At 39.1% G+C, this 27,441-nt stretch overlaps 3 protein-coding genes across 12 annotated transcripts in view; 1 reads left to right on the forward strand and 2 right to left on the reverse strand.

The window, feature by feature from the left end:
- Positions 1–4,500: 4,500 nt before the first annotated feature.
- On the reverse strand, positions 4,501–7,414 carry rpl28 (ribosomal protein L28). The gene is made up of 5 exons (XM_088615547.1): positions 7,281–7,414; positions 6,403–6,493; positions 6,064–6,187; positions 5,464–5,582; positions 4,501–4,632 (listed from the first exon to the last, which is right to left on the reverse strand). Exons 2-5 carry the CDS (start codon positions 6,481–6,483, stop codon positions 4,543–4,545), a joined length of 414 nt encoding a protein of 137 aa, XP_088471673.1. The 5' UTR covers positions 6,484–6,493; positions 7,281–7,414; the 3' UTR covers positions 4,501–4,542.
- A 155-nt stretch (positions 7,415–7,569) lies between these two features.
- LOC148643938 (uncharacterized) lies at positions 7,570–14,288 on the forward strand. 3 transcript variants are annotated; one of them, XM_088615544.1, is made up of 8 exons: positions 7,570–7,855; positions 8,273–8,477; positions 8,849–8,963; positions 10,554–10,666; positions 11,495–11,594; positions 11,717–11,838; positions 12,865–13,077; positions 13,407–14,288. In XM_088615544.1, the coding sequence occupies exons 2-8, from the start codon at positions 8,384–8,386 to the stop codon at positions 13,469–13,471; spliced, it is 822 nt and encodes a 273-aa protein (XP_088471670.1). In that variant the 5' UTR covers positions 7,570–7,855; positions 8,273–8,383; the 3' UTR covers positions 13,472–14,288. The 3 variants fall into 3 exon arrangements, with proteins under 3 accessions (XP_088471670.1, XP_088471668.1, XP_088471669.1); XM_088615542.1 differs by having other exon boundaries at positions 7,572–7,855; positions 13,353–14,288; XM_088615543.1 differs by having other exon boundaries at positions 7,572–7,823; positions 13,353–14,288.
- A 528-nt stretch (positions 14,289–14,816) lies between these two features.
- The window catches only part of cdk5rap2 (CDK5 regulatory subunit associated protein 2), a 49,754-nt gene continuing 37,129 nt past the window's right edge, over positions 14,817–27,441 (reverse strand). For 6 of the 8 annotated variants that reach the window (XM_088615526.1, XM_088615530.1, XM_088615529.1 and 3 more), the window contains 13 exons: positions 25,909–25,992; positions 25,273–25,605; positions 24,729–24,854; positions 23,925–24,041; positions 23,219–23,408; positions 22,341–22,462; positions 19,975–20,235; positions 19,209–19,328; positions 18,690–18,955; positions 17,714–17,860; positions 17,439–17,577; positions 16,911–16,957; positions 14,817–15,408 (listed from right to left, as the gene is read on the reverse strand). In XM_088615526.1, coding sequence (XP_088471652.1) covers positions 15,370–15,408; positions 16,911–16,957; positions 17,439–17,577; positions 17,714–17,860; positions 18,690–18,955; positions 19,209–19,328; positions 19,975–20,235; positions 22,341–22,462; positions 23,219–23,408; positions 23,925–24,041; positions 24,729–24,854; positions 25,273–25,605; positions 25,909–25,992 — 1,991 coding nt within the window. In that variant the 3' untranslated portion in view covers positions 14,817–15,369. The remainder of the gene's footprint in view (positions 15,409–16,910; positions 16,958–17,438; positions 17,578–17,713; positions 17,861–18,689; positions 18,956–19,208; positions 19,329–19,974; positions 20,236–22,340; positions 22,463–23,218; positions 23,409–23,924; positions 24,042–24,728; positions 24,855–25,272; positions 25,606–25,908; positions 25,993–27,441) is intronic. The other 2 variants (XM_088615525.1, XM_088615523.1) reach the window with 2 other exon arrangements.

Raw genomic sequence — 27,441 nt, forward strand, 5'->3', positions numbered from 1 at the left:
AAACTGAGAAAGCACTTACACAGCTATTAATGCCTAGTACTCTTAAACTTTGCTTAATGCTAAATAGCATTGAATCAACCTCAAATATTGAGCTAATAGGAGTAAATATCAGAATAACAGCAAGCAAATATATATCAAGGAGCCTATAACGAGGAGGGGGTGTGGCCAGGCTGAGGTTCCAGCTCCAGTGTGAGTGTCCTGGCTACAGAAGGTGTGCTGGAGAAGCTGATGCGTGTTGGAGTTTATCCCTGTAAAAAAAAAAAAGATCAGACAGCCTGTAGTTACTGTGCCCACCTTCGAGCCGAATTAACAAAACATCAGATGCAACTGAAAGAAAACGGTATCTTCCGTTTGGCTAGCTCGGTTTTAGGGGAACACGTGTATTATTTCAGTGAGTACTTGAAGACACAGTTCCTGCCTGGAATCTTGTGATTTTGTCAAAGCATTTTCTTACTACAATCATTTCGATTATTTTCTAGCTGCTACTACACATGCCTGCCTCAACAGCCATTGAACTTTAGAGTACGTCAGACCTGCAGAGACAATGTCCCCCTGGAATGATGTCCACCCTCAAACATTTTGTAACAGCTCTGGATGTTTATACAGTAGAGGCCTAGTGTATAGCTTATACTCAAGGTCTAAGCTATATTTAGAACCCTAGATTAACCTGTGACCGATGTTTCTAGACATTTGATGTACATTGCACTTATTAATTCCAAACGATCTCAACACCACTCATGGCTCTCCTTGAGGTGTCCCACCCAAGTAATGAGCTAACATTGCTTACCTCCTGAGATCTGATGCTTTTAATGCAATTTTGTTTTGGGCTAATTTGGCATATGGGGAGGTGGCCACTTTCCAAGGGACTGGAATACCCTAATATGGTGACAGGGGGACACTGTGCTGGTCAATAAAGATAAGAACACAAGAAAGACTGCAGATGACAGGACGTTTGGTATTGAGTAGTTAACTTATCCAAGCTTTTTTAAAAAATTAAGTCAGATCCCATGGCACATGTTCATAAGAGCAGAGGTGTTGACTTTACCCTGCTGTTCTGACTAAATTCCTCTGTGGGCTTGCAGTGACTGGTTTATCTAAATTCTGTTCTTAATCGAATTGGTGACGTGATTTCCCACTCCCCCATCTGACCTGTAAGATGGAGAAACAGGCACATAACAGCTTTACCTAAAGATGATTTAATCTGCTTGTTTTTCCCACCTTATGCGTGTATGTGTCAAAAGCAAATGTCCCATCTGAGACACTAAAGTAGGCAAGTAGCTCTGGGGCATCATTCAGGTGGGTGATGCTCTTCTGTAGTGGATGAATTGTGTCTTGCCCTACAGTAGATGTAAAACATATTGGGATCCTTTGGGATAAAAAACGTTTAAGTGTAATTATTGTGGTTAAACATGCCAAATTGCCGCGGTTTAAAAGCGCCTTTGTTTTCATCAGCAGGGGAGGCATGAAGTTGAGGATGTTGTTTAACATTTGAAAAGATTAAACATGTCCAGCCACAGCCCCTGTTACGCCTGCTAATACTAATGTTTGGGTTTACTAAAGTTTTACATCAAATTAAATAACAATATTGCATATATAAATCCTGATATATAAAACGTAGTTGCATATAAAGTAGTTTACATTTTAAGGTGTGTGTGGGGGGGGGTTGTTGGGTTTGAGCTGTTGCACAACAGCCTACTCAGGGTTAAGTCACTCGGCTTAGTTGTGTCCTTTTGGAGGATGAACACAAAGGGGGTGATCGCAAAAAAATTCAAAAACAAGTCTTGCCTGGCCTACTTTTTTTTTGCCATGTTGGTCCCATACTTCCTCTTCAGAAAATGCAAGTATTTGTTCCTGCCCTTCCATTAGCCCCTCTCAATGGCCTAATAACTATTACTCTGAGGACAGCTGCTGCTTCACAAGCGACAGAGCAGAGTGCTTGAACTCTGAGGAGGTTATATTCCCTACTCATGCACTTGAGAGTCTGCCTGGCAGACGGAAGAGTAAGGTCTTCGCATCTTTGATCATTTAGCAGTATAGTACCATTTATGGGGTTCTCATTGTCTCACGCTCTGTGTTAGGATGACTTTGCTCTTCTCATCTTCAGAATCCATAATTGCAGCCGGTAAACAAAATTCAATGTCTTTTTAAGCTGACGATGGTGTTTGTAGAAAAGCTGATCTATCAAAAGTACATCTAAGAACTCTTATCCACTCTCCGAGATCTAATTTAGATCTACTGGGCCTCAAATCTTTCTTCCACGGCAATACACCATGCAAATAACTAGTAAAGCAAATTACCATTTTCAGTCCATTGATCCCATAAATGTTGCAAATCTGTGTTCCAGTGAAGACTCCCCGAGTCTGTTCACAAGAAAAAACACATTCAAATTTGCATCATGAAGTATGGAAACAATTAGCGCAAAAATATGATACTACTGTCATGTAAACACGGAAACACTGCAGATGCATTCAGTTTACAGCAAAAGGATTTCCTAAAATTTGTTAGAATGACTGAAGTCCATTTTGACATAGAAATATCAGAAACTCGCAATTTAAAACTTGTACCTAACAGATTACATTTTAAACATGCAACAATAACAATAAACTAACATTTCATAATCATCCAACACTATTATTAAGAACACATCCACCGCTTATAAAATTATAATTTATCACTTATTCGCTTAAATTGAGGTTTTTGACAAAAACTGTTAATGACGCATCTTGTCAAATACGTGTTAATGACTACGGCTTTGGATAATTAAAAGCTATACAATACATGGTCCTATGCTACATTTCTAAACACCTCTGGGCGCTAGTATATCACTTTTTTAAAATCTGAATAATCACATTACGTTCACCAAGAAAAACAACTCCCTCTAAAATAAGGTTTAGGTCAATTGATTAGTCAGTAAGCCCGATCTTGTCTTCCCAGCGTTAACGATTTGCTTAAAACTAAGAACCACACATTTACAAAGAGAGAAGGTACTTCAACACACTTGTGCGCTCACCTTTCGAATGGCTCCAGAACAACTGTTTCAGCTCCCGAAGAGCCTCCGTCAAGTTTTCGACTTTGTCATGCAGGTAAACGTTTTCTTCTCTCAAGGCATTGATTGTGTCGTGGAGCTCAAACGTCACGCTGATTTTAGGAAATGTTGAAATCGCACACACGAGAAACACAACTTGTATAAAGGACATTCTGTTGCAGACCCTCCAGTCCATTTAAAAACCGGGTCTTTAATAGGTTATATCGGACGCTTGAAATTTCATTGTTAAAATGGAATAAAATAAAAATTTAAATCCTGAATCGGTCAAACAGCACACACCGAGCTCCCTTTGCCAATGACCAAATTCCGTATTTCTGTTTTCAGTAGAAGGGAAGGCTACAATTCACTATTATAACACAGTGGCAAATCTGAGTTTTTGACGCCAGAGGTGACGGAAAAACAGGGCCAGCAAGCTATTTTTGCAGATCAATCCGATTCTTTCGCTTCAAAGACTCCGACCACGGCGTAACCAGCCAACGATTTGTGCCCGACTCCATTATCACAGCAACGAGATTAAAAAAAAAAGAAAAGATTTTGTTCTTTTGGGTGATTTTATAAAGGGTTACATATGACCTTACCGTTAGAAAATGTCAAATTACCTTCATTAACCTTGTATAAAACAATACACCTCTTCGACAGAGACATTCTACATATTTTAGTTTCAGGAAGGACCACTTAATTCTGTACTAGAAAATTAATCAGGAGACATTATTTTCTCACTTTTCAAACAGATGTCATAGCTAATTTTCATATAATTAAGGTTATTAAGGTTAACACACTTTCTATATTAGTAATCAATAAACTAGCTCGACAAGTTTAATTAGCCAAGACCTATTACGGTATCCACCATCATTATCTCCTAAGGCACTGTACTACAACATCATTAAATGACAGACTGAAACAATCGCTTTGTGCATTAAGGTTTCTGGGTTGAGGACAAAAAGAGGTGATTTGGTAAAATATCTATATAAACAGGTCACGTTAAGCACCTCGCTGCCAGGGATAGTCAGGTTTTAATGCCATTTAACAAGATGTTGAGTGCTTTGATTTCATCCGACAATCTCATATAAATACTGCATTCAACCTGAAACATTTCAAATATTTCCAAGTCAGTAAAATGTTCTAGATCATCTCCAGATTACCCGATTCCCGAACCAAACTATGGCTGCAGAACATTCTTAAAAATGATTTTACCCACTGCTTACAGATGTTAATTTCAGGGTCAGGGTTAAAAAGGGGAAAGGAAGAGCTTGCTTCTTCCACATCATATCAGAAGACTGGTCACAATTGAATCGATAATGCACTATATGCCATATCCTCTTGCAAATAAAGGAATACAGACAGTAATATACTGATAGGCATTAAAACAACAGATGAGTATTGTAACCAAAAGCATTGTGTTTTTAAGAACATGAAAGCGACTTCTTGCTGTATAATCAGACACCAGGACCTCATTATATTTTAACAAATGTTTATTGACTTTTTCTACTGAGTCTTTATGCGGTCTTGGCAGCTCTGGTGCGCTTCTTCTTCACAACAACTGGCTTCTGGCTCCTCAGGAGAGCGCTGGCACGGCGCAGAGCAGCCTACAGGGAAAGAACAGGCAATTCATTAAAAATATTCACCTGCCAACATTTTAACCTGGCGCACCCTTGAGTATAATCAAGTAAAGAGTGCACCAAACAACATCTGAAAGTAACCTTCCAAGTGTGTACTTTAGGACCAGTTCTCTACCTTTTCAGTTGTTATAAACCACTTGTTTGGAAGGCACTCGGAGAGCTTCTGGTTACTAAAACACCCTATCAAAATGTTTGTTCCAAAATGTATTTTTAATCAATTAAGATAATCCAACATCAGCTTTTTTTAATTCTAAAAGTTAAATTATTTGATAATTATCAAATTGAATGAGTTTTTCTCTTAGCACACCAGCCACAGCATCCTTTATGTGTTAAATTAGAAGCTGCCCTTTCTTCAGGGTTTAATCTTCAGAATCCAGACTAAATACTTGATGTTAGCCTTTATGCAGATTCTGGTGGGGTTTTTCTTTACCCTGTACTAATGTGCTGGCAAATCGTGGTACTTCCTTTTGCAGAATCTAAATACGTTTTCATTTTTGTAGATAGAATAAAAACACCGAACGCTAACATTTCCTGATTTTATTGTTGTCCCAGCTAAGGCCAACTTTGTACAGACAAAAGCTAAAGGCGTCCTACAATGGAAATGATCTAAATCTGAAGTAGAGGGAAAAACGCCAGCAGTACAGACATATGCAAAAATAAATCACATCATACAGGACAGGCAAGATTACAATGTGCAAAGCCCTCTCTTTAAATGTTCCACCAGTGCTCCGACTGAACTAAAACTGGATGCGAAAATTTGGGCTGCTGCACGCGAGGGAGGGAGACTGGAACACGTACCATGCGGAGATCCTTCCTGTACTTGTTCTTGCGGATGATATGACGCAGGCTGCTCAGAGTTGCGCGCGAGTTCTTGTTGACGGTGATCTTCTCGTAAGATGTGGCGGGTTTGCGCTGGCCTGCAGGGAAAAAAAAGCCCCCTGCAGTTAAAATACACGCCGGCCGGCGTCTCTCTCAAACAGCCAGCTCACACATCAGATCTGCGGGAATCAGGAGCGATCCGGCAGCTGAACTATTCTTGCTCGAGGTTATGAAATCTTAAGACTCAGGAGAAAGTGGCATCTTTTCAAGAAAAAGGAAACCAAAACAAAGTGAAATGTTTGCACAGCATTCCAAATCAGTAAACACGCAGGACATTTTTAATTTTTTGGTTCGAAGACCAGAGTTAACCACACAAAATGCCCATTACCAGCTATATAAATATTACAAATACATTCTGCCTTTCTATAATTCGATATTTCAGTCAATAAAGGACTAAATTAACGATAATAATGACAGTAAAAATCACCAGGCCTTTAAACTCTCTTTTTTAAATCAGGCCTTTGCTTAGAGGCACATTTTGTGATAGTTTAGATTAAAGAGGGAATCAAAATATTATACCTGCACGTTTCTTAAGGACAACAACAATTCCCTTTCCGTCCGCTGCTGGCTCAACGCCCACAGTCTTTCTGTGGACAAGTCCATTGAAGCGGAAAGAGTTCCTGGACTTAAGGTTGTTGGGTTCCTAAATAAAATATATACACACCAGACATGAGCAAAGAGTGTTACAGTAAACAGTTCTTGGGCATTACAGAATCAAGCAGGCACGACTATAAGCAAAACCGTGGAAGGCAAAAATACGATTAGCACTTTTTAAAATGAAACTCCGAATCATCGCGTTTGAATCGCCTGAATACGAGAGGGGCGGACATTTCAAAGCAGACGAGAAATGCGACTTACCGTGCTGTAGGTCTGCCCGTTCCTCTTGAGGAGGAAGCTGGAGCAGTTACGGATTACCATCCACTGCAGATGAGCAGACATTTTTACACACCTGCACAGCAAAGAGGAGAAAGGGAGAAGACTTAGGTCGGCACGCTTTACCGATCTGAGCGTTATTTAGTCTAAACATGAAAATGACCAGTGGCTACGGTGTGATCATCCCCAAGCGCCAAGCAGGCTCACGATTTATACATCTGAGAAGTTGAGACATATACAGCGCACAATAAAAGACTGTACGATATGCATTCTACTGTCAACGAAATTAAATATTCATTTTTTTTATCAGCTCTGGGAACAAAAAAGCACGTCTAACTTGAGTACTCAACATACTAAGAAAATCAGGAGCTGTATTGTTGTAACGCTTTTTAACACCAAACTACGGCCAACTTTCGTCCATAATGTGCTTAAGATTCTGACTCGGCTGATGTGCAGATGTCCAATCATACTTATGTCAAGTCAGGGCGCCTAGCAAAGATGGAAAGCATGCTCAGAAAATATTAATCCTAAATGGAATTAACATATAAAATACAAGAGGGATCATTCCGTGCAACAAAAAGTTATAAGACAAAAACAAGTTTTTTATTCCCAAACAAACATGATTTACTGTATGTATAGATGTGTATTTTACCGGAGGCCTAGCAGTTACAGGCCTGAAAACATACAAAGTTAATGCTATAATTTGTATTTAAATGACAACTTCAAGGTACTCGAGAGGTTTTAAGGCCAAGGGATGTAGTTAATACTCTTTCATCGGGAATCTGTTTATAAGAATACAGATAGAACTCTAAAATATCACCAAATTCAACTTATAAAAACCAGCAGAAATGCAACCACGTTACCTTCAGCGGCAGAAGAGAGAAGGAAAGGAAGGAAGCCTGGTCACATTAGCCTTTTCACATATCACTCCTCGCTTACTACGAGTTAGGAAGTACGGAAATATAATTTTGGTTTTTCTTCCGAAATAAAGAACACACATTTAAAAAATAAAATTAATAAAATATATATTTACACACAAAAATATAAAAAATTATAACAATAGCTGTGTCTTTTTTATATTTTCACAGCGCTTACTCGGAAGGATACTGTTCATGGCAAAAGGTGTGATGCGGCTGCAAAAGAACCGTCATTTTCAGACGTGTGTATTACGTCATCAATCTGCGCGGATATTACTTCCATTAGTAGAAGAATCCAGTGTCAAGAATAACCGAATTAAACATTTAACAAGCAATGCAAAAATAACAAGATGCACATCATTATAATAGTGTTGGATCAACTGTAGATGCAGAGTCGACCCGTTTACCTTTACAGACTTAAGATGTCATGATGAAAAACAACAGCCAAAACACTGAGACTTACTCTGCCATTGAAGTAGAACGACTTTAGTAAGTTGGATCCAGACGAAAACTATTAATGAGTTGAGTACAAGTTTTTGTGTGGTTAATAGGGCACCGTAGATTGTTAAAACGGAGTGAAATCACGACGTCGGAATTAAGAATCTGACTATATTATATGTCCAGACACAATAGAAAATGTGAGATTTAAATCATGATTTAATATGTAATGATCCTGTGCATGAAACACCAATTCCGCATACTTGTGAGGAATTATATTTAGTGGAAACGTCGACGTAGAATACTTACTCAAATATGTAACAGTACATGCAGTCGTGTTCTCCATTCATCGTGTGAGATGCCTAGTGCATGTTAGTCTGGATACTGCATTAGTCTGGATATGAAGAAGTTCTAAAAAAACTTTTAAGCCAGCGCCAAGAAAAGACACATATATTACTATAATTAGCGTGCTAATATTTGTTCCTGTTTTGTTTTTCCAGAATACAAAACAATTAGAAAATGTCATATGTGCCCAATTTCACAAGAAAATCCAGATGTCACAAGAACCTGTGAACTAATCTATTGGGTCCGGCTATTTACTTCTGCTGCTGATGGAGGATGATGAAGAAGAGCTTGACCTGCTTGGGGAAAAGCTCTATACTCTCCTTTACCCAAGACATACTGAAATGGCTGGAAAGCTAACAGGTGAACTATGGAAAACTGTCTTATCTTGCATCATGCTGTTTAGTGCTTTAGTGCTATTTAGTGCTTATTAACACTAAATAAAGTGTACAAGATAAACCTATTATAATGTATTCTTTAAAAAACATGACTACATTTTGTTTGTATTATATAGAAATTCAGGGGAGACAGCAGTTAGCAGACACGAGGAACTATATTTTAGTTTGGAACAAAATAACATTTTAAGAATGATGAAGTGTTTTTTTTTTCTCATTTAATACTTACCACACTAGTTGTGGGGCTCCTGGTGACCTCAGAAAAGGTGCAAGAGATCGCATTGATGGACAAAAACAATTATATGTTTTGATTCCCTTTTATCTGGGGATACTCCGCAGGGATGTTGCTGGAGCTCCCCAGCTCAGTCATCAAAGAGATGTTACAGGATGAAAGGATGTTGTCTGAAGGTGTTGAAAAAGCTCTCACTGCTCTACGGCAGTTAGCAGAGACTGGGTGAGTTGAGGAAACTGTCTATATAAAGAATGATTGTTGAGGAAGCCGTATGCTTTGTTTCTTTCCTGTACTTTAACCATTTCAATCAAGTCAAGTCAAGTCAAGTTCAAGTTTATTGTCATTACACTCATATACATGATATATGGTATAACGAAATGCTATTTAGCTAGCTCTCGGACATAAGTAGTACAAAGAGAAAAAAAACACAACAACAACAACAACAACAATACAATTGTGTAGCAAAAGAAAGACAGAGACAACAGGCAGTGTGCAAAAAAACAACAACAGACGATGTGCAAAAAAAACAACAACAGGCAATGTGCAAAACAACAAAAAAAGTAACAGGTTATGTGCAAAAATATGCATCAACAGAATAAAATAAAGGGATAGAAATTATGAGGAGTGAGCTTTTGACATGTATGGTAGAGGTAGATTTTCAATGTGTGTTTGGGTTTTTGGTAAGAAAGAAAGAAAGGAAGAAGGCACTGTGAGGTTCAGATCACAGTGAGAGTGAGAGAGGCTGGGAATTTAACAGTTTGATAGTGCGGGGGTAAAAACTAAAAATTTGAAGAAGGTCTGAAGGCTATATCACATCAGTGCTGGACTGTTAATAATAATAATTGCTTACACTTATATAGCGCTTTTCTAGACTCAAAGCGCTTTACAGGTAATGGGGACTCCCCTCCACCACCACCAATGTGCAGCATCCACCTGGATGATGCGATGGCAGCCATAGTGCGCCAGAACGCTCCCCACACATCAGCTATCAGTGGGGAGGAGAGCAGAGTAATGTAGCCAATTCATAGACGGGGGCCAGGACACCGGGGTTACACCCCTACTCTTTTCGAGAAACACCCTGGGATTTTTAATGACCACAGAGGGTCAGGACCTGGGTTTTACGTCTCATCCGAAGGACGGCGCCTGTTTACAGTATAGTGTCCCCGTCACTATACTGGGGCATTAGGACCCACATGGACCGCAGGGTGAGCGCCCCCTGCTGGCCCCACTAACACCTCTTCCTTATTATTATTATTATTATTATTATTATTATTATTATTATTATTACTACTTCCAGCAGCAACCTTAGTTTTTCCCAGGAGGTCTCCCATCCAGGTACTGACCAGGCTCACACCCACTTAGCTTCAGTGGGTTGCCAGTTGTGAGTTGCAGGGTTGCTGTTCTCTTATCTGGGGGCCAGCTAGCACTAAACTTTATTCTTGGTTTCTTGAAACTTAATTGATATTTACTAGGTTTAGGCTAAAGCAGAAGAAAACATATGTGGTGTGTACACCGCAGTGCGGTGGCTCTGTGGCTCAGGATCTGCGCCTGTAGCTGGAAGGTTGCCGGTTCAAATCCTGTGGCCAGCAGAGGAATCCTACTCCGTTGGACCTCTGAGCAAGGCCCTTAACCCCAACTGCTCCAGGGGCGCTGTATAAAAGGCTGACCCTGCACTCTGACCCCCAGCTTCTCTCCCTGTCTGTGTGTCTCATGGAGAGTAAGCTGGGGTACGCGAAAAGACAAATTCCTTATACAAGAAAATTGTATATGGCCAATAAAAGTGATCTAATCTGATTTTACTATACTCTGCAGCAAGACTGAACCTTATGTTGAAGATGGGACCTCTATCTCCACCGACTCCCAGGGTGATCAGCTGTATGAGCTTGTGGACGTCTACAACACTGGATATACTGAGCAGATAACAGGTGATTTATTGCAAACTGAAAGTGTGCAGATATGGATCATGTCTGAGCCTCTGAACACACACATTAGCATTACCATGTCTGTCTGAGCCTCTGAACACACATCACCTTAACGGCCTCAGCTTCAAGCAGATATGCTAAAATCCACTGGACAGTGCCAAAATAACCAAAATCTACAGGTATTTGCAGAGAGTTGATATTTTAGTTCTTATTTTCTGAATATCAGAAATGGAGAATTGCAAGGTTTAAGAATTGAGAAACTTCTATTGCCTATGTTGAGCTGTTTGTGCCACAGGTCAGTAGGTGGCATTGCACTAACCAGAAATTTGGTGCACAGATTACAAACTGGCAAAGAATGGTATTCTAACAATGTCAGTTGTTGAAATACCTAAATATAATATTAATCATCCACAGTTAGTGAAACAGAATAAAATTAAATAGAATAAAAATAAAAAGAAAACACCTAGATTTCATCTTAACCTTTTGTAGCAGGCAATGCAGTTTTTATCATTGGTTTTTCTTTTTTTCTTGTCTGGTTTTGAAAACAGGATCTTTCAAACAGCCCATTAAAGGCTTCTTAAACTGTGAAATACTTAATAATTTGAGTGTATTATAGCTTGCTTAAAGAGTGATGAGAGATTTGTTAAAACCACATCTTTAGCACATGAATAAAATATAGATAAAAGAATGTCATATAACCTCTAAAACAATACGATATTAGACCTCTATGGTTATTGGCAGTTTATAAATATTAAAATGTTGCATGTGAAACACTAATATTATCAAATTAATATTAGTTATCTTCATTTAATGTTTGTTTCTACAATCTAGGGATGTTGCTAGAACAGAAGAAGGAGGACGTGCAGAAATTACTTTCAGATCCCAGTCTTTTAGAGGAAAAGGTGACCATTGCATTAAAATCACTGGAAGAGTAAGTGTGAAGTTTGATGGGCTATTCTCATGCAAGATTATTTCAAGTGTATTTAATCTCTATAGGAACCTTTAGGTTTTTCCTTTGGATAAAATCAGTTGTAAAATGTGCATTTTCTTCAGACAGAAACAGATGGAAAGTGAAGCAAGCGATTCTTCAGAGTCCGATGTGAAGGAGAGACTGGGGGAGAGGCTGTTTGCCATAGTAGAACAAATCGATGCAGCAAAGTGTGCAGACATCACAGGTGAGATGACTAAATTTTGACCTGGGGTGGTGGTGAATGACAGTCCAGCAGGATTTAAGAGTCAGCCTTAAATCAACCACTTCTATCCTTTGGAAATATTTTATTTTGAACACTACTCGGATGAAAATGAATTTCTATTGGTTCAGATGAAGCAGGCGGTTGTTCAATCAGAGGGTTCAAAGATCGATTTAGATTGAAACAAACACCCTCCAGCTCTCAAGAAGTACATTTTGCCATTCCTGAATGAACGGGGGTGATATTGCCAGTCTGGCCAAAACACCTGCTCCAAGCCTTCACTGTTGATGTATATCTGTAAGACCTGCTGGAACATAAATAGGATATGGCCAGCAGCCAGATCACCCTGCAACTCACAACTGGCAGCAGGTGTGAGCCTGGTCAGTACCTGGATGAGAGACCTCCTGGGAAACACTAAGGTTGTTGTTGGAAGAGGTGTTAGTGGGGCCAGCAGGGGGCGCTCACCCTGCGGTCCATGTGGGTCCTAATGCCCCAGTATAGTGATGGGGACACTTTACTGTAAACAGGCGCCGTCCTTCGGATGAGACGTAAAACCATGGTCCTGACTCTCTTTGGTCATTAAAAATCCCAGGGTTTCTCGAAAAGAGTAGGGGTGTGGCCAAATTTCCCATTGGCCCTTACCAATCATGGCCTCCCAATAATCCCCATCTATAAATTGGTTACATCACTCCATTCTCCTCCCCACTAATAGCTTATGTGTGGTGAGCGTTCTGGCGCACTATGGCTGCAGTTGCATCATCCAGGTGGGGCTGCGCATTGGTGGAGGTGGAGGGGATCCCCATTACCTATAAAGCGCTTTGAGTGGAGTGTCCAAAAAAGTGCTATATAAGTGTGAGAAATTATTATAATTCTAATAAATGCAGGGACAGTTGGTGTATTGGAGAACATTATTCTTCATATACAGATGAAGTTATAGATCATGAGCGACAGGGGCATTTTTGCGCTCGGTGGCCGGCTCTAGTTCCTGTCCTGTTATGTTCCCGTTTTCAGGTATGCTCTTAGAAATGGACCCTGGCACTCTACAACACGTCCTGCGTGATAGAGCCATGCTAGAGGTCGCAGTTCAAAGAGCACAGTCGGCCCTGATGCAACGCTACAGCCAGTCTTCGTCCGACACGGGCACGATGTCAGACACGCTGGGAGAGCAGCTGCACTGTTTTATCATTTCCACAAGCTTCAGAAGACATGCAGAAAGGATAACAGGTAAATCAGCCCCATCACGGAGGTGACTAGATTTCTGAGCAAATCTGTATTGCAGGGAGATGAGCACAGGCAAAGGCTTTCCATGGACTGTATACGTAAATGGTTAATTATTAGGTTCATGTGACTGCAGATACCGTTTATCTTCAGGTGAAGGGCAGCTGTAGCTTTAAAGTCGTTCTGTGTTTTGAGAACAGAATCTCAGTCTTCAGATTCAACATAGACTCTGAACGTGGGGGGGAAAAAAAACACGTAAACTAAAATTATATATTTTACAGGGATGCTGCTGGAACTGCCGAAACACATTGTGACTGAACTTTTGCACTCACCAGATAGACTGCTCAGGAAAGTGGAAGAGGCAGCATCAAGTATTGAAAACGAAGGACGCCGTCACTGACCGACATGTACAGTAGACTCGGAAATTTACAACATACTTTCTCCCTGAAGCCCCCAGTTACAGTCAACGTCGTCTTCCGCAGATCAAGGACCTCCTATAAAAAGATACTCTGAGGACATATTTCAGATTTCTTTGCTGTCATTCAAAGGGTGCGTGATCACTCCTCCCTTCACTTTGATCAGAAATCTATGGGAAAACTCTGATTTTGTGTTCTAGTAATTGCTTGTTTTTCTGTTCCATTTTTGCTAGAAATAGCTTAGCGTTCTTCAGAGTGTGGCTTTCTTTCTGGATGTTGTAAATGGATACTGCTGTACAGCATTTGTGCTCTGACAGGTGCTTTACACGCCTGGTCTTCGAGCTCTGGTAGATGACTGAAGTCTCAGTTAAACTCATTTGATTCATTTTTTAATCAAATAAACTCATGAATCATTTTTCAAGCTGTCCAGCTCATGTTACAGATTTCCTTTGAACTGTGACATAAGTAACTTACTATCAACATTGGAGCAGAAGAAAATCTTAAAAAGTTCCAATTAAGCAATTGCAGATTAAATAGGAAGAAAACCAGCAGGTTTAGGGGTCCCTACCTTAAATGGGATCCTTGTTTACTCTGTGGTACCCCTCAGATTATTTTGTCAACAAATCAAATTTATTTTTTCCTTTTAACACCTGTTTCCAGTATTTAAGGAGAGTTCTCAAAACTAGAAAGCAGTTTAACTAGAAAGCAATATATTGCCCGTTTAATTTTCTGCAGAAAATGTAATTAAAATTCTATCCATGTATATGAGAAAAAATAAACATATTTATATGCATATGATTATTAGGACTACATCTTCTTTTCAGAAACTAAACACGTTAACAAAACAAAATCAGATGATAGTATTTAAACATGGCTAAAATGCTGTAACTGCCTAACAAATCTGAATTGTTTAATAAGTATCTGTAACTGAATTATGTAGTTTAGATCAAAATCTTTAGTCTCAAAATATATTTCTTTCTTCCTGGAGACTACATGCAATATAATGTATAATATAATGAGGAAGAACCCAACTAATTTAAATTTCTTGTAAAATCTAGGTTTTGCTTTTCAAACTGTCTCATTTTAAGTTTCCTACAATATTTTGCTTAAAACGCATGTCATCTTTTCTTAGAGACAACATTTCCTACCTGATTTCCTTTATGTTTGATAATCTGATTAAATCAAAGGAAAATATGAAAGCATCACACACTAAGGTGCCCACCTAACTAGATTTTGGAACAATTTTAGAATTATTTTCATACCCACCATCAGATACCAGTTAAAACTTGTATCATAGCAATAGAATATCTAAATGATTCTGACAGCATGTTTCAAGCTGTGCTTTTGTTTAATGTCTCTGTGTACACATTTTTCATACTTTTCAACAGCTCTTCAACAGTTCTAGATACACAAATCAACATTAAACATTAACAATAAAGAGGTATGCTTTTTAAGTAACAATTCAAATATTTTCATTTCTGAAATTCAACAGCTTCATGATAAAAACAAGGCAGTGCAAAGTTTCTTTCTATAAAAACGTTAGCCGAACACTTAAAACTATACTTTTTTTTTCCAGCCTAAGAAATTTAAAACAACTGCAATATGTACATTTTCTATACAGTATTGTGTGACCAAAATTTCGCTTGACAGGTTATCACAAACCTAGGAAATAGTGCAATCTCCCAAAGAAATCTTATAAAGCGTACCGTAAAAATGATAAAAGGGTATAATAAAAATAATTGTAGAGATGCAAGTTTTTGGATGAATTACATTGGACAAAGCTTTTAATAGCTACAAAGTGAAGAAATTTCACTGTGCTGCTCGTCCGATGCTTCATTGTGTCTGTAGAAACACTGGAACATGTCTGTGTTTGTCCTCTGGTTTAGTTCCCATGGACTGGGACTTCCTCCATGGGATGAATCTGTTGAGAGAAAATGTATATTCATTCATTATAAGAAATGTTACAAAGCTACTGTATAACTTCTGCCTAGGACACTGTTTTATTTTAGCACAAATAAAACAAGTTATTTGTTCCTAACACAAGTTAGGAAACCCAATGCACAAAAGAATTCTGAGCTACAATATATGCAGTACAGGGTAATTTTAAAACAGCTGTTTTGGATTTGTTATAATCCTTCTAAATAGAGAAATGGCAGGCAGAAACAGAACACATTACAGCAGTAGTAAAAAAACTGCTCAAAATGAGCATTTTTAATTGAAGAAATTAAAGAGCAGGTTGCTGCTCTGACTTTATACTCTCTAACCAAAATATTAGGAACCTGTTGCGGCTCTTATAGGAGGAGGGCATGTATTATACAAGGTCTTGAAATATCAGACCCATCTCATCTAGCCTTCAGCTGAGACTGGGACAAGTATCATGATGTGGGGCACAGAAGCGCATTTCCACCAGCTTCTAATATGTCCTGAAAGCACATGCTTTGCACTTGTACAAGAGACTTTCACAATGATGCTCCACAATCCTCACTGTTGTCCTAAAACTACCCTGTACTGTGAGGTAGAAATGGAATGCACATTATCTTACAAAGACACAACCAACGTGCGTACTGGGAGACAGCCATGCCATTCCATTTGAAATGCTACCACGCCTGTAGCATTCTTTGTACAAAAAGATAAAAGGTCTCACAGTTCAGATTAAACAACACACATTCTCGAACTGGCCATAGCCAAATGCATCCCTGGATAATATTATTTAATGCATTACGCATTAAATAAACATGCATTAGAGAATCCAAAAGCATCCTCATTGAAATAAACTGACCTTCAGTTGGTCCTGGCAAGCCTTTAAGGCCAAAAAGTGTGAAATAATTTGTCTGCAATTGCTCAAATAAAGGACAATAGTTGCAGTGAGACATAACAAGAAAGCAAATCAAAAAGCACACCATTAGAGTAAAGAGGCTGAAAGGGGTTAGATTGGTAGGGTATGGGATTAGGAAAGCCAATGCACTATTAATAGGAGGAAGTCCGAGACATTGGAATATAAAGAGTGTAAAAAAGATGAGTAACTTGAAGCAAACGTTTCCTGGGGAGCTAAAGTGTGTCTTCATCTGGGAGTAAATTCCCGAAAGAATTTGAAAGACTGAATGAAAGAGCTGATACGTCACTAAACAGGAAAAATGTGTTGCCTTCATCTTTGAGTATTTTGTTAAAATGAAAATTCAGAGGTATCTATCCATTATTATTTGGTTTCCACAGAAATATTAAAATTATTAAAAGATAGTTCTAGAAGACTAATACCTTTATGCAATTTGCTTACTTTTTTTTGCTTACAAGAGTAAATTAAAATATTCCTTTAATATGTATGTCTGTCACACATGAGCACATCAAGGTTTCTTAAATTGACAGAGAAAATTACAAAAAAGTATCAAACGATAAATCTAAAAGTTTAGTTTTATTGTAACTCACCTCTAAGTTGCCTCTAGCTTTCTTCAGTACACCATGGGTCAGAGACACTGCAAGAAAAAAATGAACATCTAAGGTTCTGTTTTTGAGTATTTCAGCTTTAAAACATCAGCTATGCCAGCCAACCTATACGCTCCAGAAAGGTTAAAAATGTATTTCTCTAACAAAACATCAAGCAACAATGATGCTTTTTAAAAAAAAAAACTTGCATCAATAAATCAACCGGAACGGGCATTCCTCCTGACTACTCTATCACACATGTTCACTAAAGAAACTGTCTCTGTTATATTGGTTTTGTGAGGAAGAGGAGAAATGTGTATACTAAAAAATACACAGCAGATGTAATAAGATAAAAAATTAAAAAGTTGAAAATCTTTTAAATGATATCTTTCCACACGAACCGAAAGAAAATAAATGCACAACACAACAACATACATTCTGCAACACTGTACACATATATTTTATATGGCATTTCAGAACAGATCAATGCAGTGTCTCAGATGAGAAAGCAGCTCGTGTTCCATAGCTTACATTGACTGATGATGACTTTCTCCATTCCCTCTTTCAGCTGGTTGGTGGTGTGCAGACGTTTAACAGTGCCCGTAAGCAGTCTCTCTTGTTGCGATAACTTGCTCCTCAGTCTTGTGATTTCGTTCTTCAACATTTCACCCTAATTGGGCAAAAGAAAAATGTATTGTGGTTGCATTCTCATTTTTAGTTAGTCCTTGTAAATGTGGTCACAAGAACTACGCTGACCACAGTTTTCCCACATGCAGGGTACATCACAGAATATGAAATTCTTGTACCTGATGGCTCTGACTGCTGTTGACAGGTGTATTTGTAGGAAGGGAAATTCTCCATAAAAGCTTTAGTAAACGACTGGCTTCCTCTAGAATCTGCTGCATTGTGTTGACGTTGGTTGAGAAGCCTTTTAAAAACCGTTGATCCAGTACCTGAAAAAAGTGCCAGGCAAGTTTGAGTACTTATTTATCCTGGCCTCGTGCTCCTATTCGGTGTATTGTTTGCTGTATGATAAAAATTGTAAATAAAAGCCTTTAGCCCTGAGCACACGTTTCCCCATGGGATGCAGAGTGAAAACCTAAAACCTCAATGCTTCCTGATAAATAACTATTTCTTTAGACAATAAATACAAACAAAACCATAAATACAATAAATACAATACAATACAAAACCATAAAAACACTAAGGAATGAATTTCATTTTTGCATTCCTTTACTTAAATATCATTAAGCATAAGGGACTGTGAGACACGCACGAGCCGAAAATTTGACCAACATAAGTCACAGCAAAAAGAAACAGACCCTGATTACCCAGAATTACAACAAATCCCAATCCTACTGGGATAGGGACGGGGGAACTCAGTTGAACTGGCAGCCTAGTGTGTGACCTCCTGTCGCAGCCTGAGGAACAGTGAGCCTGTCTACCAGTGATGCTCTACTGTATATGTTTATATGTACATATCTTATGATTGTGTCTTTATTGTAAATGTCTGTAGATTTTTGTTTTAAGTTAAATGTATTTGTTTTGCTTTGGCAACACTGGTTTTACTCATTGGTCATGCCAATAAAGCATCTGGAATTAAACTGACTGTGGTGAGGTCCTAGTTTACAAGCCCAGAGTTTTGTCTCAGTAAATGCCTGCCTGCCTGCAGTGCTGCGAGCTCTCTGCTCAGTTGTGTCGTCTCACGTGCAGGATTCCCCTTTCGTCAGGGCATGGGTGGAGGTAAAAGCTGGTTCCTGTGCTCGGCCAAAGTGGACCTACCTTCGATTCCGAGGCTTGCTGAGAAAGAGCGTGGAAGCACTCCTGCAGGTGCTTGTCCATTCCGTGGGTCAGCATCTTCCCCTCTGAAATCTGCTTTCGCAGAGCATTGTAGTCCTCTATGAGGCCCAGTACGTGGCGGCCGTTCTTGTTGGCCCACAGGCGGTGGCCTGGGACCAGTCGAGAGGGGGTGGGAGACGCACTGTCTGCAGAGCTGCTGCTACACTGGGAAGCACAGTCCAGGTCGCTTTTCATGCGCTTGTTGATCTCTGAAATCCAACAGAAAGCTTTTTTGCAAACCTCTGACGAGGCCCATCTTGGACATTCTTTACAAAATGCCCGTTCTCAGTTACTGACCTTTTAAATGGACTATTTTTAACACAAAAGCCAGTATTCCTTGTAAATGTACTGTAGCATCTTATTCCCCCAATGCAAGTCATTTCAAAGTAGCTAAAACAGATTAGCAGTTATACAAAGAGCTAAAACGGTGCTGGAAAAAAAAAATGTATCCGTACAACACACCCTGCAAGACATTGGAAACGTCCTTGCCCGTTGGAGTTCGGCCCGATTTTGCTGACCCGTGGAAAGACGGATGTGGGAAATGTTCACAATTGTCATTTGTTGGCGATTTTGCAGCATTATCTAAAACACAAAAAAAGACTTCCCTTTATGATTTGTATAGCTCCGGGGAACTCCGGAGCAGGCTTTAAACACTGAAATATTTATATAAAAAAATGGACACATAGAGTATAATACTGGCAGCCATCCTAATGGGATCCGAACATAAACCAGTTTTCCCTGCTCAGCTGTTTTCAAATAAAGTATATCTGTTTCTTTCTCGGAATCCTCTTTATATCTCCACTTTTCGTGTGTGTATAAGAGTTTGTTGTATGTGACCCACAGGGACTGTATTCTACATAGCTACGTGTTGTATGTGGCACTTTAGAGATTGCAGTTGCCATTATAAATGTTATATAAACAGAATTTATAAAGTATTAAAAGAACAACAGATGTAATAATAACTAATCTCTACTATTTGTATGCGTACTTTTATATCTGCAATTAGTAATAAGACCTTAATCCTTACTATAGCCTGAACCTAACCGGAGGGCTATTTGCAGAAGGAACCTTGTTTCATTAAAATAGTTTTATTAATGCACTAACAGCAGGCTTATTATCCATTAATAAACTGAGATCCATTGGAGGAAGATGGCATGGCTCTCTGGGACTACAGTTGTCCACCCCTGTCCTAGGAGGAACAGGGAACATCTACAGCAGTGATCCGTACCTCCACTGTTGCTGAGTGTTGAGTGCCTGTGCTCTCCCGACAGGAGGTAATTGATATTGATGGTTGATGGCGATCCTTCTGCTTTGCTTGGCCCCCTCAGAAGCTGCTCCTCCAGTTTCTGGCGCAGGGCGTTGTTAGTCTGGATGCTCCTCTCCAGTTGGATTCTCAGATGGCGAATTTCAGACAGGAGCTCACTCAGGTCCAGGGGCCCCGGACTGTGGACAGGTGTGTCTGGGGTTTGCCCCACAGCTGCATCTGAAACTACAGATGATCACAGTTTAGGTTTTTAGTACACAAATGCAATCTCAAGGAAAATACAAGTCTCAAGTCTCAACATACTGTACATAAAGACAGGAAGATATATCTTAGAAGCTTAATAATTTGCTTGAGATGTACTTATACTCATGACATTTCCTTAATTTGCTACAATTCACAGCACTGGATATAACTTTAACATTGACAGTATTAAATGTATATATAATGGAATACGTGTACTGTATATTTCAATTAAACTATTATAAAACAACAAGATCATTATCAACTTAACAGAAACAGTCGATTACATTGATGTTACAACCCAAATATGTAAAACTAATAAGGAACACGTAAAGATTTATCCCATGCTGAAAAGAGATGAAAAGAAACACAACGTTTCGGCTGTGGAGCCTTCTTCGGGTGCGACTGTTTCTTTTCTTCTCTTTTCAGCATGGAATAAACGTTTACTTGTTCCTTTGCAGCCTACGCACGCTGACACAGCTCCCTACTTGGAACTACTTCATTTAAAACTAATGATCTGAACCAGGCTTATGATGAAATAATGGCTTACATGATTATGAGCCTGCACGAGAAATAAAATGGAAAATATTGATATCTTGCCCTTTTTACTAATACCACTAAATGTCTAATTGCAAACCATGGAAACTCATAAACCATAAGAAAGCTTCCCTTTTTTTGTTTGCATTATTAAAATAGTACATCCTTATTCACAGTTCAAATATAGAGAACAGTTTTATTAATGGACAAAGCACAACATTATGCAGTAATAAATTTGTTAATTTCTGTCCATTTTCAGTCTGTAATCTAATACACTAATCCCCAAACTATGCTATCAATATTTTCTGAATATTACAACTTTAGGAGAATACACTCACATGTTGGACATTTTAAACATTAACAATGCTTAAAAATATCTAAGATGAAAGCATAAATCCATAACCTTGACACTATTACAGATACAGTACTTACTGTATCTGTAACACTGGCCAGACAAAAATAATGACTTCTTAGAAAAAATACTTTTTTGAATATTTTAGAAAGCCAACAGATACTTAAAGCAGAATGTCTCTTCCCAACTAGATCATGTAGTCTGAATTGTTTTTCATACAATAATGTTGTGTCATACAAATGACAAAGTGCAGGTGTCTGTGATGCAGAAGTCTCTTTATTACATATGCATATGGAAGTCTGGCTTGCAACCACCAGACTTAAAAAAAAAGTAGCTGAAGATGGTTCTTTATACCTTAAAACAAAACCAGTTACTATGACACATTCTAAACAAATGATAAGACAGCAACACCTGCCAATTAATTATATCTAAGTTGCAGACTAGACAACAGTTAGTTCTTTTCACATTCTGGGTGTACAGCCAGCTTACCAAATAAATGCCCTTTATCTTACTGACCAAAGACAGGCAGCATCTTTATATATTTGGGCACAAAGCTAACGTCAAGCCACTAGACTGCATAGTTTGCAAAAATACAAAAACAAGAAATGATATTATTATCTCATTCCCCAGATGTCTCTCTTATCTCTTCAATAATTAAGCTTACTTCTAAAGCTTTCTTTTAAAGAAACATGAACATCATTAACTCGCAAGACAAAGGTGCAATATAAAGTATGCTTTCCTCTGAATAAGCGGAGACAGACATGTTTTTCATGTGGTCTGACACACTGCACAGAAATTACACTCATGCTGCAGCTCCCTGAGCTGGAACAAACTGACCCAGTAAGATAGCCCAGACTAGCCTGAGGGCAAGAGCTGAGCTGTGGGAAAAAAAACCCCAGCTCCACCTGATTTTTTACTGCAGTAAATAGATTGCGAGAAACCAAATATTCATAAACCTTAAAATCGAAATGGAGTTCAATAAAATAAAATCCAGTCAGTGAAATCGTACTTGATTTGGGATTCACCGTTTTGTACTGATATTTTGAATAAGGACATTTCAGTACTACTTTATTGTTTATTCAACTTTCGTGCAAATTGCATGAAAATCGCAGCGGCTCAAAAACAAAGAGGCTGCATCCAACAGAAGGCGAACTGAAGAAACAAATTTGCTGTGGAAAGACGTGATCCTATCGGCGCATACCTGTGTTTTTGTCACGGTCTGCCTTGAGCTGCTCATAGACCTGTAGCTCCACATGCAGGGATTTTAAGAGGTGCTGGCTATCGGCGAGCTGCTGCTGCAGTGCATTCACTTCACACTGCAACCTGTGAAACAGCCAGGAGAGCTCATGAACACTGGGGGCTGTGGAAACACTACAGCCTGAGCTTGAGCCATTTAAAGAAAATGTCCAAATAATTTCCGATCAGGTTCTACCTGTAGGTACTGAGTCTTGTCAAAATATTCCAAGCTGAAGTGATTTTCAGAAATGCAGGAGCTCAAGGTGGAGTTAGAGAACACCTCGAGTGTTAACCACAGTAATTACGTCTAGATTCAGTCTGCAGTTACTCATCAAAGCTTTATGCAATATTATCCACATTGCAATCAAGAAAGAATGCCACGCTGTTGTGACAAAGGTTTATCTTTATATTTGGACAATTATGCAGTAATAAATGTGTTAATTTCTGTCCATTTTCAGTCTGTAATCTAATACACTAATCGCCAAACGACGTTACCAATCAGTATGTTTTGTCATTTGTTCATAATCTGTATAAACATAAGTGAACAATATCTACAACATTGTTACAAAACATCTACAATATTTCAATATTCTATTTTATACATTGTATATCAGTATAATTCTTCTTTCCCTCTAGTGGTTAGACCTTGAACTCCTCTTTTCTTGATATAGTGCAGTTTTGTATTCAGTTATATTCTTGTTCATTTGAGAAATGTACTGTTGCATTACTGTAATGTTTGGATATACGAATTGCGGTGTATTTTATTAATAAGCAGAACATGTCTGGCACTGGAAAAGCACTGTAATCATGCTGGCACTCAGCTCCAGCCGGGACATGTCTTACCCGTTGATCTTATCTCGGTTTAAGAGGAGCGTGTCCTTGAAGCGGTTGTTCTCCTCCACCGTGTGGCCGAGCCGGGTCCGCAGGCTGCTGTTGTCCTTCTGCATCAGCTCGTACTCGTTCCGCAGGTATTCCAGCTTGGCATTTCTCTTGGCAAGGGACTCTCTCAGCTTTTCGTTTTCCTTCTGCTTATCTGTTTACCAGCAACCAGGACGCCGAGCAACAAAAACAGAAATAACCAGGTAAGGAGGACAAGACAACGCCTGGGAGTTTACCCTACAGTCACTATTTTTTCACTTGGCTACAGTCGATAAAAGGGATAAAGCATAGCTGGGATCTTGGAAGGTCACTGTTGAGTCTGAGAGTGTCCCATATGATTAAAGCTGAAAACAGACCAGTCAGATCTTACAACATTCAAACCAGACGCCTTATAATAGGATTTCTTGGACTATATCCATTGGAGGGAAGGCTTATCCTCCTAACGGCTGGCTTACGACTTTCAGCCTGTTTAACTGCAGTACATGAAGTCAAGATGGTGTTTGCTTTGTAAAGGAAATGATTAGAGAATGCTTCTGGCAGATACTTAAAGTCTCAAAGCAACTAACTGCCTAACTAATATGCTCTGCTGTGGGCCCCACATTAAGGTGCCAGAGGTCATTGCCTGCTGAGGGTTGCCAGGTGTGGAGCACTTGGTGGGGCTGTACAGTACCTCGGGACCCGAGATTCAGCTGCTCCTTCAGAGCCTGGTTCTGCCCCCACAAGAAGCGGATCTCCTTCTCCAACTGGCCTTGTTCTTCTGTCCCATGGATGAAAATGTTTGTAGAGGCTAAAATGTGAAACAGATTCCATGTCAGTTATGTTTCTAAATGATTTGCATTGAAGGAAAACTGCTGGAGAAAATAACAGCACTGCTTTGGTCCTGTAACAGCAGATCAAATGAAAAATGAACGGTTTGATATGCACTCCCTACAAAACAGGACCACTGCACTGTGAATCGCATGAATGCAAAATCACACTCAAGAAAACACAAACACAGCACTTTATACTGTACATCTCACTAAAAAAAAATATGATCATGGCTTTTTTCTCCCTCTTCGTTTAAATTAAAAAACTTTATGATCAGCAGTAATCAAAGTGATACGTGGTTTACAAAGTATCAAACAAAGTGATACTCTGGAACCTGAAAGACAGTATACACAGGATTATCTATACAACCTTTAAACTGGCAACCACAATAACTCCCTTTATCCTTAAGGGCAGCAAATGCTTCAAAGATCATCACCCAAAGCTAAAAGACAGCAGACAAACTCTAAGGTGTTCAACGTGTACAGATTTCGAAGCCAGCTGGAAAAGACACGACAACATTAAGAGCTCTTTCTCATGTAGCCCCACTCCCTATATGGCAACATATCCCCAGCTGCAACTTGCAACTGGAAGGGAAATTGTAATTATATGTACAGTGTGTTATCTAAATTGTGGCAGGTTTTCTTCAACGAAAAGATAAAAGAACAACCTGGGTCTCGTTCCACCTCGGCCAGTTTTCTCTCCAGCTGCTCTCTCAAGCGATCGTTGGTTTTGATGGACTCCTCCAGACGCCGTCGCAAACTCCGGATTTCCTGAAGGTGCTCAGCTAAGAGATCTGATGGGAAGGATGGAAGGACTTAACATTACAAATGTAAAGAAGATCCTTCTACTTCAAAAGGTTTCTTTAAATGTATCGACAAATGATAGGGTGCCCTTTTGATTAATTACAGCTGAAGATGTTTGGAAGGCCCCAGATGAAAACAAAGTGGGCAGAATTAGAAATGAACCCAACATATTTGTAAGTGAACTGTTGTGTTTTTTAAATAAAACTCACACTGAAGGAAATAATTAGAATTGCCTTTCACTGCTGCATGTAGAGTAACAAGCCATTCTGCAAATAAACTAGTCCAGATTCAAACCACTGTTGCCTCTACTACAAGACACATCCTGATCTGTATTCAAACACCATTACTGATTTAGTACATTCAAAAAAATTCCAAAGGCACTTAAAAGCAGTCCTATCTGAAGGGTACCTGCATTCATCAGCCCCGATGCCTCATTTCTTCCTTCTGGCCGTGATTCCTTTTCCAGGTGAGATGTTGCCGTCTTGTCCAGGGCTGTGGGAGAAAGCTCTCTCTCTCTCCCAGCTTCCTCTCTATCGGCCAGGATGGAGCGGTGAAGGTCCAGCTCGCTGCGCAGGGTATCGTTCAGCTGCTCGCTGCTTTTCAGCTTATCCAGCAGCAGGATGTTCTCCCTCTGGAGCTCCTGGAGGTGTTTGCTTTGCGCTAGGGCACTGTCAGTCTGGATCTCAGGCTCCTCAGGGTTGAGAACAGGCTGAGAGAAGCTCTGCTTTCCAACGTCATCCCCTGCAAAGGTATTTTAATAGCATTAAACGAAAACTCTAGCCCATACGCATTGTTCACTGAAATGCGCCCATGTAGCTTCATATGTCAAATGGATTGAATCTTATTTCTGGATTATCATTAAGATATGGGTAATGACCATTATATAAAATCAAGATCATTGGCATACCTCAACGCTGACTGCTCGCAATGTTTTCTAGTTACACATCCAGAAATATGTCTGTACATATCTGATGCACTCAAAGACTCCCTCAAATGCCACTTATCCACAATCAGGCTTGATCTCTGCACAAAAGAATCACTTACCTGCAACAGAAGACTTCCTAACTAAGCCACTGGGTGGATATGTAGCTTCTTCTGTGTGTACTCCATTAGGCACTTTTATTTCAGCTAAAATAACCCCAAAAATACCAGTAAGGACAGGTTTTACATCACAGGATTGTCCTGCTTTTCAAGCTTAGTTCTCAAGATTTTTTTAAATTTATTTCAATTTTTTTCTTGCCAATATAAGGCTTATCTGCAAAAGAAAGATTGAAATGCTGGCTGCAGCTCCTTTAAGCTCCATTTTGGAGACTGTTGGTAAGATTAATCGCTTGATATGGAAAATGAATTTGAAAAGCCATGCTCTGTGAAAGCAGGTCACTTATTTATGCCCATAAAGGCACTTTACACAGTTCCATTATCAGTGACTTTGGGGCATGCATTGTATACAGATATTGATAGATGAATAGAAAGAATCACAGACAAATAAGAGCAATGACAAATTCATTCACAGTGATCTGAGCTTGCCTTAGCTGATGCAAAGATCTAACAGATGCCCTTGATCAAGAGTGCATACTCTACTGGAGCACATCATCACAGATAAATTTAGCCAAATGTCAAAGTTCTCTCTGTATGAGAATTACAAAGTTACATAATAGCAGAAAAAAGAAGATCAAGAAAGTCCAACTTTGAATTCTGAAGAAGAGATAATGGACTGTCCACGACTTCTGATCTTCAGTTTTTAAATTCAACAACATTCAAAATAATAAAAAATCCCCATCTTCTAAAAGTGAAATGCTGCTTTCAAAACATAAGGCTTCAAAATACATTTTGTTCATCATATTGTTTCTAAAGTCTACTGGACCTTTATTATACATGCAATAAAAACAGGCATCTGAAACAGCCCTGATGACAAAGAATGCTACTAAAAACCAGTATTATGCTCATTTCATAAACCATTACTAAACACACATGCAAAATACCTTTGATTTCCCCTTTCATAGCCTTAAATATTTTTTTCCATCGTCCACGCGAAATAAAATTACTCATAGCCTTTCCCTCATATAGATCCATTTCTGATCCAACTGCTTTCTCAGCTCAGCACTAGTGAACTATCAAGGGCAGATAAACAGTGGAGCAGAAACCTCTCACATGTCATTGCAGAGCTATTTCCATAAAAGAGGCCATTGTCTCTCCTTGAAGGAGATAGTTTCCGAATTAAATAGGATACCTGTAATGAATAATGTATTTTAAAGTGCCTGTGGAAACCTTATACTAGTCCTGCCCTCAGTTCTTGTTTATTTTTGTTAAACGTACCGATTGCTTTCAGAAAACTGGGCCAGAATGCCATTACTAAGCCTGTGAGCAGAATTGTGAGCAGCACTACATGAAACATTTCAGAGTTTATACAGAACAGCCTATTGGATGTTAAATAATATACATGTACCGAATGTTTCTGGTTTCTGGTTGTACAGTACGTGACAAAACAGAAGGGGAAAAGAGTACCAGAGGAGTCCAAATGTTTCAAATTACACCTGCAAATGTCTTCCTGCAACATCTAAAATATTTCACAAGGAA

Source organism: Lepisosteus platostomus, chromosome 21 (genome assembly GCF_059453375.1).
Source record: "Lepisosteus platostomus isolate fLepPlt1 chromosome 21, fLepPlt1.hap1, whole genome shotgun sequence".
NCBI classification, from domain to species: Eukaryota; Metazoa; Chordata; class Actinopteri; order Semionotiformes; family Lepisosteidae; genus Lepisosteus; species Lepisosteus platostomus.